Genomic DNA, 20337 nt, shown 5'->3' with positions numbered 1-20337 from the left:
TGCACACCCCTGCCCCTGATGTCTCCATACTGGGCCTGGCCTCTCCCGGGGCTTCCTAAAATGTGGTGCTCTCACTTTCAGTACCACACGATGTGATTTTAAGGACAAATGTGGTGTTTTATTGTGCCTGTTATATATCTACTTAATGAGTATTGGAAAACGTGGGATTTAACACATCTAACCTGTGCTCTTGGAGACATAGCTGGTTAGTGTAAGGCTAAGTGCAAAAGGTAAGTCCACCTCAAGGAAACTTACAGAGAAATAGGCAGCAAAAGACAGTTTAAGGGTCTGGAAACACGGACCAAAGGGTGAAGGCTAACGACTGACCTTTGCAAAACCCCAAACCCCGACCTCGGGCCCGGGCTGGTTGAAAGTACGGCTGTGCAGGCCATTCCCCCCAAGGCCCACGCATCCTAGGTGGGTCTTTGCAGACGGCATCGAGGCTCGCCTGAAGAGGGACACGCAGCAGGGCTACGGGGCAGGGTTTCTCCACTGTAAGGGACTTTGATATCCCTTCTCCCTCTCCCCCTCCCCAGATCCTGGGCCCTGGGGGCCATCGCGCTGCTCTTCCTGCTGGGTCTCACTTGGGCTTTCGGCCTGCTCTTCATCAATAAGGAGTCGGTGGTCATGGCCTATCTCTTCACCACTTTCAACGCCTTCCAGGGGGTCTTCATCTTTGTCTTTCACTGCGCCTTACAAAAGAAGGTGAGGTCAGGGCAGGGGTGCAAGTGCCTGCCTTCTGTGGTGGCACTGTGTCTGCTGTGAGGGGAGAGCAGGCTTGGGGTCAGGAAGGATTTAGGCAGGGGTGAAGATGGTTCTGGAAAAGAGCAAGATACAGCAACACGGGGGAGCAAGAAAGCAGGACAGGTCTGGGGAGCTGGGAGAGCACAGGGCAGGATTGTGACAGAGGATCAACCTCACCCCTACCCCCCCCCACCCCCCAGCGTGGGGCACAAATCAAGGGTGTAGGAGGGAGAGGACTGAGTACCACCCAGACACAACGTTTCTACTTCAGTAGTTGGGAGATGAACTGTGAGTTTTGTGGTAACAGTTTCCTTTTCAAATGTGTGAAAATCTGAATCATGAAGAAATATATGAAGGAGATCACAGAAGCAGACGAGTGTGGAGAGGGTGTACAGGCAGTAAGCTCTAGACGAAAGTTGGGGAACCTGAACCAAGGTGTTTGTAGACTTCGTCTTCAAGGGAGTAGGGAGCCCCAGACAGTGGTGGGGGCAGGTGGACAGTGAAGCGGGGAAGGCTGAAGCAGGGATCACAAGATCGCTGCTGCAAGACCCTGGGGCCTGCGTTGGATACGCAGGGACAGTGTGTGCCGCCCCCGTGGCACACAGCCAAAGCCAGCATCCTCGCACAGCCCCCACTTCACGCACAGTGACAACGACACCCTTACTGCAGCCGCAGGCTCGCGCATTCCTACCCGGGCCTCCCTCTCCTCCCCTCCAGCCATGCTCTCCCCTCTGCTTTCTCTCGAACACCTAGACATGGACCCTCCTCAGGGCTTGTCCCTGCTCCTCCCCACATATCCACAAGGTCTGCTGCCTTATTTCTTTCAGATCTTTGCTGAGAGGGCTCCTCAGGGAGGCTCCCCCTGGTCTATTTGAAATCACAGACCCCCACTACACCCTCAACCCACAGCACGGCCCAACCCCCCTCCCAGTCATAGTTGTCTGTACAGCACCTGACACCATCAAACATCCCACACGACGTGCCGACGTTTGCATCTACGTGTGTCTCTGTCTACCACGGTACTAGCTCTCAGGGGTAGAGCCGTGGGTCTGATTTGTTCTATGCCATTCCTGGGGCCTAAACTCTCCCTGGCACACAGCACATGCTCATTAAAGATCTGTCGTGTGAACATATGAGAAACCCAGCAGTGGATGTGGAGAAAGGAGGTTGGGCCTGAGCAGCGAGAGAGGCTGGCTGGCCGTGGTGGGACGGGAGACGGAGAGGCTCACGGGGCGCCCGCTGCCAGCTCCCTGTCCTCCTCCCCACCCAGGTGCACAAGGAGTACAGCAAGTGCCTGCGTCACTCCTACTGCTGCATCCGTTCCCCCCCCGGGGGCGCTCACGGCTCACTGAAGACCTCAGCCATGCGGAGCAACACCCGCTACTACACAGGGACCCAGGTATCTGGGCCGGGGCCAGGGCACCGGGCAGGGCTCCCTGGGGCTGAGTGTTGCACCCACAAGCCCGAGAGGCAAGGCAGCACTCAGCCCGGGTCCCTGGTGGTGCTCATCAGGCGAGTGACCTCAGAAAGATCCTGGAGGGTGGGCGCCCCGGGGGCCCCCTCACGTCCAGGCTATGTCCCCAGAGCCGAATCCGGAGGATGTGGAACGACACCGTGAGGAAACAGACGGAGTCCTCCTTCATGGCAGGCGACATCAACAGTACCCCCACCCTGAACAGAGGTGAGACAGCATCCCTCGCCCTTCACTTTATCCCTCAAGGTTCTTAGACCAGTGTCTCTGGGCCACCTTGTGACCTCTGACGTCCCGGACAGGTACCATGGGGAACCACCTGCTGACCAACCCCGTGCTACAGCCCCGTGGGGGCACCAGCCCCTACAACACCCTCATTGCTGAGTCGGTGGGCTTCAATCCCTCCTCGCCCCCTGTCTTCAACTCCCCAGGTGAGAGCACTCCAGTACAGGAAGAGATCAGCAGCTCAGGTCGGGGAGTGTGAGGTCTGCATCCCAAGGGTCTCTGCTTGGGGCATCCTCATGCTTCCTGAACTGGAGCCTGGGCTTGACTTCCCAAGCACACTCTCACCTTCTCTCTTTTCTCTCCTCGCTGGCACCTGCAGGGAGCTACCGGGAACCCAGTAAGTGTGACTTGCCTGGTAACGTTTCTGAGGCTGGGAGGAAAATGTGATGGTGGCCTCCTGGGATGACCTCACTCAGGGAGAACTCAGGGTGCCCCCCAACCCCCCCCCCCCCCCATACAGCCGGAGGGGGTTATATTTGGCTCTCAGGTAGGCAGTGAAGGTGAGGAGTGTCAGAGCACAGGAAATGGAACCGGTCACACAGAACTCTTCACATAGCCTCTACCTGAGAGGGGACCCAGAGAGAACTGGTCCCCACCCCCTTCCCCAAACCTGCTGCTGGGCTGGCGTCCCCTCTGCCAGTGAGAAAGAATGGGAATGGGAGAGCTCAGCCCAGGGGGAAGCAGGCACCCCCTCTCCCGTGTGCCCATGCCCCTGTCGCCGCCCACGCGCCTCCTGAGCCGATCCCCTTTTGCCTGCAGAGCACCCTCTGGGAGGCCGGGAAGCCTGTGGCATGGACACACTGCCCCTCAATGGCAACTTCAACAACAGTTACTCCTTGCGAAGTGGGGATTTCCCTCCAGGGGATGGGGCCTCCGAGCCACCCCGAGGCCGGAACCTGGCCGACGCTGCCGCCTTCGAGAAGATGATCATCTCAGAGCTGGTACACAACAACCTGCGGGGCGGCAGCAGCGGGGCCAAGGGCCCTCCACCACCCGAACCCCCCGTGCCACCTGTGCCAGGGGGCGGTGGCGAGGAAGAAGCAGGCGGGCCCGGGGGTGCTGACCGGGCAGAGATCGAACTTCTCTACAAGGCCCTGGAGGAGCCGCTGCTGCTGCCCCGGGCCCAGTCGGTGCTGTACCAGAGCGATCTGGATGAGTCGGAGAGCTGCACTGCGGAGGATGGGGCCACCAGCCGGCCCCTCTCCTCCCCTCCGGGCCGGGACTCCCTCTATGCCAGCGGGGCCAACCTGCGGGACTCGCCCTCCTACCCGGACAGCAGCCCCGAGGGGCCCAGCGAGGCCCTCCCACCACCCCCGCCTGCGCCCCCCGGCCCCCCTGAAATCTACTACACCTCGCGCCCACCGGCCCTGGTGGCCCGGAACCCCCTGCAGGGCTACTACCAGGTGCGGCGGCCCAGCCACGAGGGCTACCTGGCAGCCCCAGGCCTGGAGGGGCCAGGGCCCGACGGGGATGGGCAGATGCAGCTGGTCACCAGTCTCTGAGGGACCTCACGGACCAGGGGCTGGTGGCCCAGGCCAGGGAGGGAACACTGGGTGGGGCTCTGGTGGGAGAGGGAGACTCATGGAGGCAGTGGCTGGTGGGCCACTCTCTCCAAGTACCCGTCGGCCGTGGGCCCTCTAGGCCCCTCAGGAGTTCTGCCATGGGGGCCTGTGGTGCAGGGTTCACAGACAGGGTTTCCTACCAGCCACGTGCACCAGCTCGAATTGGGGGAAGTGCAGTGAGGAGAAGCCAAGAGGTCCCCAAGGGAGTAAGGAAGGAGAAATTGGAGGGGTGCAGCCCACTCTCTATTTCCCCCTCTCCCCTACTTTCCTCCCCCCTGGAGGGAAACGAGGGCTTTGGTTTCCTTGGGCCAAGGGCCCTGCTGAATGGAACCTGTCCGCTGCTCCTCTCTCTGCATCTGGAGATGCTGCCAGCTGCACCAGGAAGGAGCAGTGGGAGCAGACAGACAGGTTCCTCCTGCACTAGTTCCCTGCTCCTTGGAGACTGGGGCCTTTGGCCCAAGAGAAGGCCCCAGGGCAGGCGGAACGGGCAGTTGTGGCTGCTGGTTTAAAGGTGGAACTTTCTCTGAAGCTCCTTCCCTCCTCTGCTCTTCATCCTTGCCTCCCCAGCAAGCCTGCCCATCAGCCTCCTCAAGTGCACCCAGTGACCCCCTCCCTTGGGGTGACTCCTGATGAAGCACAACTCCCCGCAGGGCCCCCAGCCCACAGGGGTGGCCATATTTGGGCAGTTCCCAGTCCTGTGGGCTCGGCTAACTGGGGAGCAGATTTTGGGTCTGGATCTCCCTGGGGAGTGGGTCCTGGGCTTGGATCTTTCCCTAGGGGGCCATCTTACCCCTTCCTCTCTCCTCCTCCTCCCCCATTGCTGTAAATATTTCAACGAAATGAAAAAGACAAAAAAAAAAAAAAAGACAAAAAAAAAAAAAAAAAAAAGGAAAGAAAATCTCATCACTTGAAGCCACCGGGAGCCTGTGGCCCAGCCAGCCCGGGGCTTTCTCCGGAGCAGAGTGGCGCCGCCGGGCCCTGGCAGCCAGGACTTCTCCGTGTATGTGTGCATCCCCAGCCGGGGTGGGCGGGCCGCCAGAGCAGCTTTTTACAATCCAGAGACAGAAAACAAAATCTAGAAGCAACAGCGAAACAAAGAACCTGTTTCCTTCCCGGCACTGTTTCTGTCGCCTCTTTCCCTGCTCCGCCTGTCCCTGGCCTCAGTCAGCCCTCCTGGGGCGTGTACCTCACTGCCTGCCCCAGGACCGGGGCCTGTCTCCCCCTCCCCTCCCCACTGGCCCGGGGGAGACACCCTCACACCCAAAGATGCTTTTGCCAAGATGGCTGCGCTGTCCCTTTGAGTTCCTGCTTCTTGTATATTGCTTCTGGGACTCTGGGCCGAGGAAGAAGGGACTGATTTCCCACCTAGAGAGGTTGATGGGGGAAGGAAAGTGGAGGCAGCAAGTGGTGGGTGTGACCGGGAGGCTAGGAGTGGTGAAGCTGTCTTCTCTCTTGAGGGGGGTGGGGAGGGTATGCAAAGGTGAGAGATCACCTTCCCTCCCCTACACCCTCCTGCAGGGGACACAGAGCCAAGTACCAGGGCCTGCAGTCAGGACACCTTTGTATTGGGGGCTCTACCCCCAACCTATAGACTCTGGAAGCTTCAGGCTGGGGATGTCTCCTGAGTACCTCTTCCAGCACCCTCCTCCCCAGCCTCTCACCCTGGCCTCCCCCGCCCCAACTCTTTGAGTGTAGGGTAGTCCCATTGCCACACTAGCCCAGCCCTACCATTGCCATTCTCCCAGGGGTGGCCCTCCACCCCTATTCTGGCCCCCTTCTTGTCTCTTTTGCCCCTCTCTCTTTTCTCACAAGTGCCATGAGTTTTCAAACATCTTCGGGTCTCAGCCTGCTGCTGCCATAAACTTCTTTGGGTTAAGGGGGCGGGGGTGGGGGGGAAGGCTCTAGGGAGGAACTAGGGGAAAGGGACAGGTAGGTGGCTGGAGGAACCCTTTTTGCTGCTAGAAAGTCCCTCCCTTCTCCTGGGGAGCTGGGGCTGGCTCGTCCCCATCAGTTAGGGGAGAAGGGGTCAGACCAAAGATGGTGGTTTGTCCCATGTAGGGAGACAGGTGTGGGGAGAAGGCAGGTTTGGGTTCCATATCTGGCTTTTCGGTAGGAAGGCTTAACCTCATTCAGCAGAAGAACATGGGTAAGTCTGGATGGGGAAGAGAGAAGTATAGGGACAGTCTTGCCCAGACAGCTCTGTGGCCTTCCTTGGTATCACTAGGCCAGGAACTCCACTTAGGAAGGGGCAGTTAGAGGTCTGTGAAGAGCTGGCAAGAGAGGAGGGACAATGGAGGAGTTGGCCAGGCGTCAGTCCAGCCAGAGCCAGAGGCTGCCTCTGCCACCAGTAAGAGGGCTGGAGAGCAGGCTTGGAGGGAGAGTTCCACAGGGGGTGGGTGCTGGAGGTAGGCAAGGAATCAGCTTTCTCTCCCCTGACCAGCCCTCCTTTTATCTCTCCAGATACTGACAATCAAGGGGAGAGAGGGTGTGGTGGGTCCCTAGGTTCTCATTCCAGCCAAAATCACCAAGGTGGAGTCCCAGGCCTCAGCTGCATGGCAGGGCCCCCTGGTGGGGTTGGACACCACTGCAGTCAAGTGCAAAGCCACCCCCGAGAGCCCAGGTGTCCCCTCACCCCAACCAGACCTGGTGCCTTGACACCCCACCCCAGCTGGGACAGTATAGAGAAGGAAGGGTCTTGGTTTCCTCTCCTACTCTCTTCCTTGGGCTCCTGAATTCATTTGCTTTTAAATCTTAGTATTTTTTGTTGTTGTTTCCCTGGCCTTCCTTTCTCTGTCAACACCTCTTTCCCTGTGTCTTTTTCACTGTCTCTGTGTACCTCTTCTTTCACCCTCAATATCTCTTGTGTCCATTCGGGCCTCCTCCCCTCTCTCCCATGCCCCCCAGTCCCTCCTTGGTCTCCTTTTCGATATGCCAAACCAATTTTGGGTCGAGTGCATTTAACGAGAACAAAACAAAAGGCTCATAACAAGAACGTTTCAGAAAAAAACAAAAAGTTTAAAAAAAATTGTTGAGTCAAAAAAATCAAACAATAAAGAAATTAAGATTTCTTGGAACGACAAGAGTGGCGTGACTCGCTGGGGGGTAAGAAGTGGGTGAGTGGATCTGCTCAGAGTGTCCCCATGAGGCTGACACGGTGAGAACCTGCACTGCGGCATTTTGAACCCACCGCAGAGGCCTGGCGAGTCACAGAATCCTAACACTCACAGAGAACTTTGTAAGTTCCTGGGTCTGGCTGAGCACTTCAGGTGCAGTTTCTCTTTGAATCCGCATAAATGCTCTATGGGGGAGGTTATCAGATCTCCATTTTGCAGACGGGGAACCTGGCTTACAATGCCTAGATGAATGCCCAAGTCTCTCTGGCCAGGCCACTGCGTATCAAGTGTCAGAGAAGCCCCACCAGCTGTATTTCAGGCAGAGTGCAGGCACTGTATGCTGTGCCTGTCTCGTTCCACCTGCCATTCCTAGACCCCCACATGCTGCTGGAACGGTGCATTTTCAAACGTGCCAAGGTGGGACCGCATCACGTGTATTGCACATTCTCAATTGCAGCTCCCAGTGCTCCGAGAGAGGAAGGACTATTCAAACAGTGCGGGCATCTCTCTGTGCCTCCCTCCCTTCAACATCTGCATCCAGGATGCCACACTCCCGACTGTCTTCCCACCTCTCCAGCCACTTCTTCCCAGTTTGTGGCTGGTTCCTTCTCATCTCCTGACTCTTAACACCGTGAGACCAGATACCTACACTCACTCCTTAGGAGATCTCAGCCTTGCTGCATGGTTGTACATAGTAACTATAAACTGACAACTCCCAAACGCAGAATTCCAGGCTGAACTTCTGCCTTGAGTTCCAAATTCTTTCACATCCAACCTACCCCCTCCACATTTCCCCCTAGGTGTCTGGCAGGACTTCAAACTTAACTTGTCCAAACCTGTCCCCCACAGCTCCTCTCATAGGCTCCCCACCTCAACTAATCGCAAATCCATCTGCGACTCAAGAATAAACCCTTGGAGGTTCCTTTGAACTTACCTCTTTGTTCAACCTCACATCTAAACTGACAGAAAATGGAATGGTGGTTCTAACTTCAAATTATCCACAGTTAATTCTTATCACCCTGGTTCAAGCCACCATTGTCTCTCATCACGACCACTGCAACACTCCCCTAACTAATTCCCTTGTCCTTCTTCAGTCTTTTCTCAACACAGAAACCAGAATGATCTTGGTAAGCACCTTGTCCCTCCTCTGCTCAAAACTCTCCAGTAACCTCTTCTCTTGCCCAGACAAAAGGCCAAAGTCAGCCCAATGGCCTACAATGACCTATGAGGCTCTACGACATCAGATCTCATCCCCATGGCTCTCCTCCTGCTTCCCTCCACTCTAGCCATGCTGGGTTCCTCACTGCACACGAAGATGCAGGCACCTGCCTCAGAGCCTTTGCCCTGGCCATTCCATAGCATTCACTTATTCTCCTGCAGAGAAGTCTCCTGCTTATGAAAATCAGAGCTTCCCAAGCCACTCCATTTAAACTGCAATTGGCGGGGCGCCTGGATGGCACAGTCGGTTAAGTGTCCGACTTCAGCCAGGTCACGATCTCGCGGTCCCGGAGTTCGAGCCCTGCGTCGGGCTCTGGGCTGATGGCTCAGAGCCTGGAGCCTGTTTCCGATTCTGTGTCTCCCTCTCTCTCTGCCCCTCCCCTGTTCATGCTCTGTCTCTCTCTGTCCCAAAAATAAATAAACGTTCAAAAAAAAAAATTTTTTTTTAAATAAACTGCAATTGGCTACTCCAGAACTCCCTAAAACACATTTTGCTTCGTTGGTCTCCCGTAGCACTCCTATCTGGCAAACTAAGAAACTTCTTTTGCTTGTTTATTATCTGCCTCCCCAACCAGAATGTCATGTAGAATGGTGTGTTTTTGTTCAGTGCTGTTCCCCAGTGTCTAGCACAGCATCTGACACACAGTAAGTAATCAATAAATATTTGTTAAAGGATGGAAAGCTGAAATGAAAGGGAGACCTAGAGTGAGCCTGAGACGAGAGTTACAAATGATCGAACTGTGTGAATCGGCCATTTCTTCCACTGCTCTCGGTTCCCATGTGCCCCTCACTGCGCAATGCTGAGTTTAATTTAGCGCAGCCCTGAAACCTAAGTTCACTATTTCTGCTGGTACCCAACCCAAGAAAAGGCAATCTGCTCCTATGCTGGAAGAGGAGCTGATGGTACTGGACTTACTGAGACACTCTGTGAGCAGGTGTGGGGACTTTAAGGGTAATCAAATTTAACTACATGTGATTCTGACTTCGTGCTCTGATTTTGAGATCAAATCCCAGCATAAGAGGAGGTTCTACAACACAACCAGCTCTTTCACCTCTGTGTCCTTTACTCTCCCCGGCACGGCACACACCCTCCTCTGCTAGCACAATCTCAATCTGCCGTGCCAGATGCCTGTGACCCTCAGGTGGCTGTTAGTGGCACCCGTACATACCTGGTGCAGCCATCTGCACATGCCCAGGAACGGTAACACTTACGTTGACATTTATCACTTCCAAGTTCCTTCCTACAATTCACCGCAGTACTTATCACAAAGTATGTATTCTTATCCCTATTCGTCAAATGAGGAAACTGAGCTTAGAGTGACGATGACCTGCTCAAACAGGACAACTGGGCAGTTCACAGTGTCTGCATCCCGCAGATGCTTTACATGCCGTCCATTTTAATCCTTTCAGTGACCCGACGAGGCAGGTATTAGCCCTGTTTTATGGCTGCAGAAGCCGAAGCCCAGGACAGCTTATCCCCACGTTCACTTGGCTAATAAGAAAGAGCTGGACCAGGCCTCCATCTTGGTCTTCTGATCCCAGGAGCTGCTTCTAGGGATGTCTGTGCTTGGCTGCAACTGCCCACTCCCCATCTCTGTTCACCAACCCCATGTGGCACACAATACAGAGGGTTGACGATCTGGCTCCTCACATCACAGGAGACGCCCACTAAGCACAGCACACTCCCCAACAGTCCCCACGTAGGTAGTATTAGGGCTGTCCAGAGCGGGCTGATGTGAGTCAAGCCAGAAGGATGGCCTAAATGCAGAGCCACAGAGGATTCTCTCCAGACCCCCAAAAGGCTAAAGGCACTGGGGGCCTCCAACCCGGAGAAAACCTCCTCTGTCCCACAAACTCTCGGCAAGACCTGGGGAAGCCAGGCTGAGGCCAGTCCTCAATCCCCACAACATCCACAGGCTTATTCTGCTCTTCTCTTACCCCTTCAAACATCAGTCATGGAAACCAGCAATGAGGACAGGCCCCTGCTGCCTCCTCCCTCCCCCACTTAGATCATGTTCACTGCACCAGGACTCTCCTTGACCGAAATCCTTGCAGCTGCTAATCTTTTCTATTTGTCCTGTCCCACTGTCTTCCACAACCCTCCACCTTCATCTAAGTGATCCCAGCCTCTCACAACTGAAGCCCTCATTGTAACCCAACCAGTCCTCTCCTGGGAATCAATCCTAAACAATCACAAATGCACATGAAAACTTAGCAACAAGAAGGTTCACTGTGGTCAGGCTTCTGTGAGTGAAACACAACAAATAAAATTTCAGCACAGAAAATCATTACATAAATCAGGCACATAAAACAACACATATAGCCATTAAATACAACGATGCAAGGGGCATCTGGGTGGCTTAGTCAGTTGAGTATTCAACTTTGGCTCAGGTCATGATCTCGTGAGTTCGAACCCCGCATCGGGCTTGCTGCTGTCGGCGCAGAGCTCACTTCCGATCTTCTGTCCCCCTCTCTCTCTGCCCCTCCCCTGCTTGTACTCTCAAAAATAAATAAATCATTGGGGCGCCTGGGTGGCGCAGTCGGTTAAGCATCCGACTTCAGCCAGGTCACGATCTCGCGCTCCGTGAGTTCGAGCCCCACGTCAGGCTCTGGGCTGATGGCTCGGAGCCTGGAGCCTGTTTCCAATTCTGTGTCTCCCTCTCTCTCTGCCCCTCCCCCGTTCATGCTCTGTCTTTCTCTGTCCCAAAAATAAATAAACGTTGAAAAAAAAAAAATTAAAAAAAAAAATAAATAAATCATTTAAAAATAAATAAATGAATAAATTTTAAAGATGGTGCAGAAGAACATTAAATGACATGGAAATAAATTTCTAATAAGATTTTGTATAAAAATTTAGATATAAAAAAGATAAAGCATGACCCACCTTTTTGAATGACACATATACAAACAGCGCATAAACAGTTACATAAACCTGTTTGTGCATGTGCACACACATGCATGCGTATATTGTGAAAATTAATAAAGGGAAACCTCACTAAAATGGAGTCAAGAGGCCAGAAGGTGGAGCTCTCGTGCCCTATCGCCAGCAGTCATTTGCAGACCCAACAGGAAGAGATGGACCTAGCAAGTGGATACTACTTCCCTACCCCAGCAGGAGGAAGGTTTTCTCCCCCCAACCAATCCTCCCCCCCACCCCGCCCCACAAAAGCCCAGCTGAAGAGAGACAGATTAGCTCAGCCTATGAAAAGCCACTACACGGGGCGCCTGGGTGGCGCAGTCGGTTAAGCGTCCGACTTCAGCCAGGTCACATCTTGTGGTCCGTGAGTTCGAGCCCCGCGTCGGGCTCTGGGCTGATGGCTCAGAGCCTGGAGCCTGTTTCCGATTCTGTGTCTCCCTCTCTCTCTGCCCCTCCCCCGTTCATGCTCTGTCTCTCTCCGTCTCAAAAAAAATAAATAAACGTTAAAAAAAAAAAAAAAGAAGAAGAAAAAAAAAGAAAAGCCACTACACTTCGGACTGCCAGTTCACTCCAAAGCACTTTTGGTTTATAACAGCCTTCCCAACTTTCCCTTTTCTCTATAAGAGCATACCTCTCCTTTGTCCTTTAGAGTTGCCTATGGTAAGGTTTTGTCTGGTTACAGCTTGCAAGTCCCAAAATGCAATTCTCTTATTCCCAAATAAACCCGTTTTTGCTGTTAAAACTCAGTTTTATCCTTAAGGTTAACATTACATGTACGTATATGTACACACATATAACATCAGAATATAAAGCTATACTTCAGAATATGAACAGTGAGTAACTTACTTTCTTCCAATTCTGCATTTAAAAAAATTATTTCAGGGTCGCCTGGGTGGCTCAGTCAATTAAGCATCCGATTCGGCTCAGGTCATGATCTCACGGTTCATGGGTTCAGGTCCCACATCGGACTCTGTGCTGACAGCTCAGGGCCTGGAGCCTGCTTCAGATTCTGTGTCCCCCTCTCTCTCTGCTCCTCTCCCACTCATGTTCTATCTCTGTCTCTCAAAAATAAACGTTAAAAAAATTTTTTTTAATTTTTTCATTAAGCATGTATTACTTTTGTAAAAGGAAAAAGTATTCGTGTGTCCTACTTTCTGTAGAATAACAAAAACCAAGAATAACCGATACCTCTGAAAGAATGAAGAACTAGGTGTGAGAACCAGCCCTTACAAAGATTGGTTCTTATGTGGTAATGTTTAAGAAAATGCGGTGTTGGCACAGGAAGACAAACAGGACCATGAAGAGACCCGTGACTGGATGCAAACTTGTTCTAGACAGAGGTTACAAATCACTAGAGAAAGGACGGATTGATCCAGAGGATCTCAAGGGTTTTGGTCTTGGGATCCCTTTACCCTCACAAAACTTCATGAGTGGAATTGGGAAGGACTAGGTGGAGCACAAAAGATTTGGGAGACAAAGAAAATACTCTTGAGACTATAATGACGGCACACATTTGTCCAAATCCACAGAACGTACAACACCAAGAGTGAACCCTAATGTGAACTATAGACTTTGGGTGATAATGATATATGAATGTAGGATCAACTATAAATATACCACTCTGGTGGGGATGTTAATGGTGGGGGAGGCCATGCATGAGAAAAGGGGAGGCAGGGGGCATACAGAAAATCTCTGTACCTTACTCTCAATTTTGCTGTGAACCTGAAACTGCTCTTAAAAAAAATTAAGGGGCGCCTGGGAGGCTCAGTTAAGCGTCTGACTCTTGATCTCAGCTCAGGTCATGATCTCACAGTTCATGGGTTTGAGCCCCATGTCAGCTCTGTGCTGGGAGCACAGAGTCTGCTTGGGATTCTATCTCTCTCTCTGCCCCTCTTCCATACTCACTGTCTCTAAACAAACACTAAAAAAATTTAAGTTAAAAAATAAATTAAATCTTAAAAAAAAAAAACTAATGAGAACCCTAAAGAGCTGTTGTTTATAGGGATAGGGATTATTTCTATGTATATTTACTAAATTAGAAATTACAACTGACAATTTTTTAAAAATTTGAATTAGCTAATAAATCAGGGGCACCTGGGTGGCTCAGTCGGTTAAGCATCCGACTTCAGTTCAAGTCATGATTTCACAGTTCAAGAGCTGAAGCCCTGCACGGGGCTCGCTGCTGTCAGCACAGAGCCTGCTTCCCATCCTCTGACCACCCCCTTCTCTCTGCCCCTTCCCCACTCATCCTCTTTCTCTCTCAAAATAAACATTTAAAAAATACATAAGCTAATAAATCCAACAGATGTTAACATAAGTCAGCTATTTTGTAAGAATAACTATGTTTTTAAAAACAAAGTAGTGAAAAGAATGGCATTGTTTTACATTTTGTGAAGCTCCTAGTGTTTGGCCCAATAGAAGAGACCAGAATTCTCACACAGGTTCTGCAATCAATCTGTTGCAATATGCTGTCTTGGTTGAAGTTCATAAAGGAAATCCAGCCTCACACAGATGCAGTTAGAAAAGGAGGAGTGTGATAACCTTTTCAGCTAATTGGGGATATCCTACTTTGTTAATTACCAAAACTCAACAAGTAGTGGTGTGTTCAAGTTAGTTGTAAGGTCAGGGGCACCTGGGTGGCTCAGTCAGTTGAGCGTCCAACTTCAGCTCAGGTCATGATCTCGCAGTTCGTGAGTTCGAGCCCCACATCAGGCTCTGTGCTGACAGCCTGGAGCCTGCTTCGGATTCTGTGTCTGCCTCTCCCTGCCCTTCCCATGCTCATGCTCTCTGCCTCTCAAAAATAAATTTAAAAATGTTTAAAAAATTAAGAGTTGGTTCTAAGGTGGAATATGAAACTGTATCAATGAATTTTTCATACTGTTACATTGAGCCCCCTTGGCCTACTGGAAAATACTGATCTACTGAATTACTATACAATATTTTGAAAATCTTCTTTGTTAATATCACCACTGATCTCATCAGAAAAATATCTTTAAATATTGCAAAGTAGTCAGGCTCATGGTGAATAAAAGTTTTCCCAAAGACTAAATTCTGCTTGAAAGCTCATTTTTTTATCACTGGCAACAGACCATCAATGGTCCTCGAAGTGACCAGCTCCCTTCATTCATTTCTGAGAAAATATCGGCCAAATATCTTAACTGAATAACTACCACCTGTCATTCTTTCAAGTAAAAATGGTGTTCCATGAAAAAAGGCACCAGTTCCACCTCTACTCAAACAACTGTACAAGTGCACTTCCTCACCTCCCGTCGCTCTTCAGCAATAGACGTGCTCCATGCAAACTTCCCATTTCACCACACAGAGTATTACAAAGACTCGTTCAGAGGCTCAGTTTTAACGCAATTACTACTTTTCATGGCTTCTTCAAGGACACTCTTAGGTGAAATCATTTTCACAATGAATGTGTGGCAGCAGCGAGGAATACAAGGACAACTGCTACTACCTTGTGGGAACACTGCACGGACTCCTGTGCTAAGGCACCAGCGGTTTTACCCACCGCTGCTTTTCTACGAGTCGTGCAGAGGACAACACTGTGCAAACGAGAAATAGAGGTGACCCTTTAGAACCATTATGAAAATGGTTTACCTCGTGGATCCCCAGGGGATCACATTCTGAAAACCACCGGACTACTCAATAAAGGAAACCGGGACAACTGGTTTCTGTGTGGAAAAAACAAAAACACAGTCCCACCTCACATCATAAACAAAAATAAATTCCAGGCAGATTTTTTAAAAGCTAAATATGAAAAGTAAAACTTCCATGGAGGAAAAAAAGAGTAGATACAGGTTAAGATTTCTTAAGCAGGGCACAAAAAACACAAACTTTAAGTAGACTGATCATTCTGATGACATTAACATAGTAATAAAAAACTCTGAACTTCAAAAGACACCATACAAATGAAAAGGCAAGTTTCAGATGTGAGAAAAACCATCTATACTCAATAAGATGAGGGCAATCCAGCAGGAAAACGGGCGAAGATATGAAGAGGCAACTCACAGAAGATAAAGGCTCAATAAACAGACATAAATAGCTCAATCTCACTGGTCATCAGGAAAATGCTAACGGAAACCGCTAATTTAAACAAATCAAAAAACAGAAACGTAAAAATCTGACAGTACCAAGTATTGATAAGGACACTGGGCAATAGCAACCTTGCTGGGGGAGTAAGAACTGGAATGGTCATTCTGAAGAGCAAACTGGCAATATCTAGGAAAGGTGGATATTCCCATAACCCAGTAATTCAACTCCTGATACGTATCCTAGGGAAACTCCTGCATGTGTGTACAAGGAGACATATACAGCAACAACCACTGAAGCACTGTTTGCAAGAGTAGAAAACAAGAAACAACCTAAATACTGAGCAAGAGGTAAATGGGTAAGGGAAGTAAACACTGTCCAACAAAACTTTCTGTGACCGTGGAAGCATTCTCTACCCATGCTGTCCAAATGTGGTTGCCATCAGTCACAGGGTGCCTATTAAACACGTAAGATGTGGCTAAGGGTGGCTGGGAATTGAACTTTGTATTTAATTTTGATTAATTGAAATCCAAATAGCCACAAGTAGAAAATGGCTACCACATCAGACAGCATAGCTACAGCAGCGAAAATGTATTTTTTTGGGTCCAACATAATGCGTTTGCAGCGACGTTACATATACGTAAACACATATACACTGCAAACGCATTATGTTGGACAAAAAAAGCAAGTTTCAGAGGTAACGGCTGTAACCAGAGTGGAGCAAGCAAGGTGTCTAGAATGAAAATTCTAGGAGGCACTCACCCTCAGCGTTGTATAGGTTGGACACTTGTGTGACCCTGAGAGTGAACGCCTCCTCAGATTTTGTGCCACAGGTGCCATGCTCGCCTCACCTTTTAAGTATATGTCCGGTATGCTACCTTGTCCGGGGTCCCCAAGATCATCCTAGGTTCAATGACTCACTAGGAGGACTCACAGAATTTTGCGTAGAGCCTACACACAGCTATGATTTCTTACAGTGAAAGGGTACAAAGCAAAACTGGCCAAGGGAAAAGGCCCATGGTGCAAAGTCTGGAGGAAACCATGCACAAGATTCCAGGAATCCTCTCCTAGTGGAGTCACGTGGGATGCACTTAGTTTCCCCAGGAGAGTTGGGACAACACACGTGAAATACTGCCCACTGGAAGCTCATTAGAGAATCAATGCTCAGGGTATTTATTGGGGGCTAGTCAAGTACCAAAAACACTAGACTCCAGAAGGAAAGGAGATATTCAACATAAAGCACATCGTACAGTTTAGGCACCAAGAACCACTCTTTAAGGGATGGCAGAACTCTTCTGAAATCCAAGTTCCTAGAGACCAGTCAAGGGCCAACCATGCAAACAGGCCTTCCTAAAGGACAGCAGTCTCATACCTACTATGGACAAGTCTTTTTTGCACAGATTTCATTTATATAAAACTGTAGAACATGACACATAATACTATGCATTGTTTAAAGACACACAGATATTAAATTGTACAAACACGCACAGAAAAATAAACCCTGAATCTAGGGTTGTAGTTGTAAGGGGAAAGGACTTGGTTTGAGGCAGGGGTACACAAGGCCTGTCAATGGCATCTCTGATGTTTGACTCCTTAAGCTGGGAAACAGGTAAAAATGTATTTTGTTATAGCATTTCTTATACCTTTCCAAGTGTGTGTGCACCTGAAATATTATGTTAAGAATAAAGACTCATCTCCTTATTACTGTATACTACTAAAGGTTTATGTCATGGAGTGCTCTTCAGACTCTAGGTACTATGTTAAGCCCTTTATGTGAATTTACTCTTTTGAATACATTCAAAGCTCAATGTGAGGCAAGTGAGAGCTCTGCCCTCAACTAGCTGTCCATCTACTGAGGGATGATGAGAGAGAAGCACAGTCTAAAACCAATTTAAGTTCTGAATGTTACCAAGATAGTAAAACAGGGTGATGTGAGTAAGGAAAAGCTGCGTTATGGTGCCTGGGTGACTCAGAAGGTCAAGCATCCGACACTTGGTCTCGACTCCGGTCACAATCTCACAGTTCATGGGTATGAGCCCCACATCAGGCTCTGCACTGACAGCTCAGAGCCTGCTTGGGATTCTGTCTCCCTCCCTCTCTCTCTGCCCCTCCCCTGCTCTCTCCTCTCAATAAACATTAAAAAAAAAAAAAAAAAAAGGAGCTGCTTTAACTAGCGTGGCCTGGGAAAGCCTCTTTGAGAGGGGCACTGGAGTTGAGCCATAAACGACGGGAAGGAGACAGCCATGCAATTATCTGAAAACAGCACATTCCAGGGGGAACGGCAAGTGCAAGGCCCCACAGCAGGAACAAGCTTGGTGTGTTGAAAGATGGTAAATAAAGCCGGCAGGACTTGAGAGTGGGAACAAGAGGAAGACTAGGTGGTGAAGCCTGAGAGGTCAGCTGAGGTCACGGTGCAGGGCCTGAGCCACAGTAACGACCTTAGGTTTCATTCTAAACCTGAGGAGCCTTTGAAGGTTTTAAGCAGGGTAATGACATGATCTGGGTTACAACTGAAGATTATTCAGCCAGCTGTATGGAGAACTCAATACAGACGGAGCCATTTACTTCATTAGCACCACAGACATAACGCTTGCGGCTGATGAGCTTTTCAGGCGGTATGAAAAAGGTGGGGGGGGGAGGGGAGTTCCACAATGCAAAAAGAACACTACAAAGTTGGAGTGAATCAGTATTTAATGACACGTCTAGAAAACAACATCATGGCAACTTCGTTCATCATTAAATGCAGTATTCATATAAACAACTGAATTACATTTGGAAATAATCTGAAAATCAGATTTTCTCAGTCACGAAAATCCGCCAAGAAATCATAGCCGATCATAAAAGTGGATTTTCTTGCAGCCAAATCATCTCAAAGGAAAAAACACTTTCAATGATTTTAGCCACAAAACATTTTTGTACTTAATGTAAGATATAAATACAAAAAAAAAAAAAAAAAAAAAAAAAGCCTAGCATCACGAGGCCTTACAACTCACTGTACCAAAACCACAGAGGTGGCTGGATAAGAAAAGCTAGTAGCTTGAACTGGTGTTCAGGCCTACACGCGGAGTCTGAACACTGGCCAGGGGACCCTTGGAAAGGCTTCTCTGAGAAAAGCACATTCGAACAGGTAGGCCTGGCACCAGCCATGCCAGGAGCAGGGGAAGAGGCTCTGGGTGGAGAGGGGTTCTGTGCTGGAAATGCCAGGTCAGGTTGGCAAAAACAAAAAGACAGTGTGGGCTGAATTGAAGCTGGGGTCGGGCCTGGGGAGCGGTGACCAGAAACAAGGCTGTAGAGCCTGGAAGACCACATTCTCACCCGGAAAGCAGAAAAACACTCATGTTTAAAGAGTGACTGATCCAGGGGCGCCGGGTGGCTCAGTCGGTTGAGTCCCACTTCGGTTCAGGTCATGATCTCCAGGTTCGGGGGTTCAAGCCCTGCGACGGGCTCTGGGCCCACAGCTCCGAGTCTGGACCCCGCTTCGGATTCTGTGTCTCCTTCTCCATCTGCCCCTCCCCCACTGGCACTCCGTGTCTCGCTCTCAAAAATAAACATGAAATGGGGCGCCTGGGTGGCGCAGTCGGTTAAGCGTCCGACTTCAGCCAGGTCACGATCTCGCGGTCCGTGAGTTCGAGCCCCGCGTCGGGCTCTGGGCTGATGGCTCAGAGCCTGGAGCCTGTTTCCGATTCTGTGTCTCCCTCTCTCTCTGCCCCTCCCCCGTTCATGCTCTGTCTCTCTCTGTCCCAAAAATAAATTTTAAAAATTTGGAAAAAAAATTAAAAAAAAAATAAATAAACATGAAAAAAAATTTTTATTTTTTTTTTTTTAATTTTTAAAAAGAGTGATCCAACCGGTTTCAGACCCACACTGTCCAGGAATACAGGAACCACTTGCCACAGGGGCTTGTGAACACCTGGAGACAGTTCCAGCTGCGCTGTAAAAATAGAACTTTCCACGTCACTTAATTCTAACTAATTAACACTGACATTTAAAAAACCGGTGTGTAATTGAGCTCAGGGAAAACTTTTAAGCCTGTTGCCGACAGCGTGGGCACGCGCTTCTCCATTTTCAAGTGTCAATTTTAGGAAACCCAAAGCCAGACCAACTATTTCCGATGAAAGTGTAGTTGTAACCCTAAAACAGGGGACTTCGAAGCTTCAGTACCCTAGCAGAAGAACGTAAGACATCTCATTTGTATGTTTTAGGCCCATCACTTGTTGAAATACTACCTTGGCTATATGGGTTAAAGATAACATTAAAATTCATTCCACCTGTATTTTTTAACTTTTTTTTTTTTTCCACTAAGACGTCCTTGCTAGAAAAAATGTGACACGAGAAAGGCGGCTCGTGTTATTTTTCCACCGGGTGGAAGCGGGAGTCTGGCCGGCAGGGCGCGACAGCGGTCCGACCCTGGCGTGGGGGCCGAGAGAAGTTTCTAGTTGCGCTATGCAGTCACAAGTCGCGTCAGCGAGTTTTCACCGCCCCGTTCAATGAGCGGCGGGGAGGGGGGGGGGGGGGAGGACGTGGCCTCGGGAGCTGAGTCGCAGAAGGCAGGACCCCAACTCCCACTCACAGTGCTCGGTGTCCACCTGAAACCTCCCAGCAGTTCAAGGAGGCGAGAGCGGGACTCGAACCAGGCCCCAATCCCGGGGCCCCAGCCCCAGCGCGTCGCGCGACCGCCTCTCCGTCTTCCCTCGCGGGGGTGGGGGAGGGGGTGACCAACGTTCACAAAGTTCACAACGGACTCCCCCACCGCTGGGTCTGAGGAGGGGCCGGGAGCCCCTTAAAGAAGGTCCCGGCAACGCTCACCTGCTGACAGACGCCAAGGCGACAAACGCTCCTCCTCTCCCTCTACACACGCTTCAACCACGCCGGCAACCAACTTCCGCTCCTCTGCCGCGAATCCCCAGCTAAGTATTCCTCTCCACCCGCCCCCGCGACCAATCCAGCCAATCACCTCTCAAAGAATCTGCTGCGTCCCCGCCACTCTCC

The 20337-nt window shown here is 50.3% G+C and overlaps 1 protein-coding gene and 1 long non-coding RNA gene across 6 annotated transcripts in view; one reads left to right on the top strand and one right to left on the bottom strand.

The window, feature by feature from the left end:
- Positions 1-5852, top strand: part of ADGRL1 (adhesion G protein-coupled receptor L1) — a 42997-nt gene extending 37145 nt beyond the window's left edge. For all 5 annotated transcript variants that reach the window (XM_043586803.1, XM_043586807.1, XM_043586804.1 and 2 more), the window contains 6 exons: positions 537-705; positions 2015-2143; positions 2329-2425; positions 2518-2646; positions 2820-2837; positions 3260-5852. In XM_043586803.1, the coding sequence (XP_043442738.1) occupies positions 537-705; positions 2015-2143; positions 2329-2425; positions 2518-2646; positions 2820-2837; positions 3260-4002 (1285 nt within the window). In that variant the 3' untranslated portion in view covers positions 4003-5852. The remainder of the gene's footprint in view (positions 1-536; positions 706-2014; positions 2144-2328; positions 2426-2517; positions 2647-2819; positions 2838-3259) is intronic.
- On the bottom strand, positions 263-20305 carry LOC122486983. The gene is made up of 2 exons (XR_006298287.1): positions 20155-20305; positions 263-692 (listed from the first exon to the last, which is right to left on the bottom strand). It is a non-coding gene; the product is annotated as an uncharacterized LOC122486983 (long non-coding RNA).
- Positions 20306-20337: the final 32 nt, after the last annotated feature.

This window comes from Prionailurus bengalensis, chromosome A2, assembly GCF_016509475.1.
Source record: "Prionailurus bengalensis isolate Pbe53 chromosome A2, Fcat_Pben_1.1_paternal_pri, whole genome shotgun sequence".
Lineage (NCBI taxonomy): Eukaryota > Metazoa > Chordata > Mammalia > Carnivora > Felidae > Prionailurus > Prionailurus bengalensis.
This window is presented reverse-complemented; position numbering and strand designations above follow the sequence as displayed.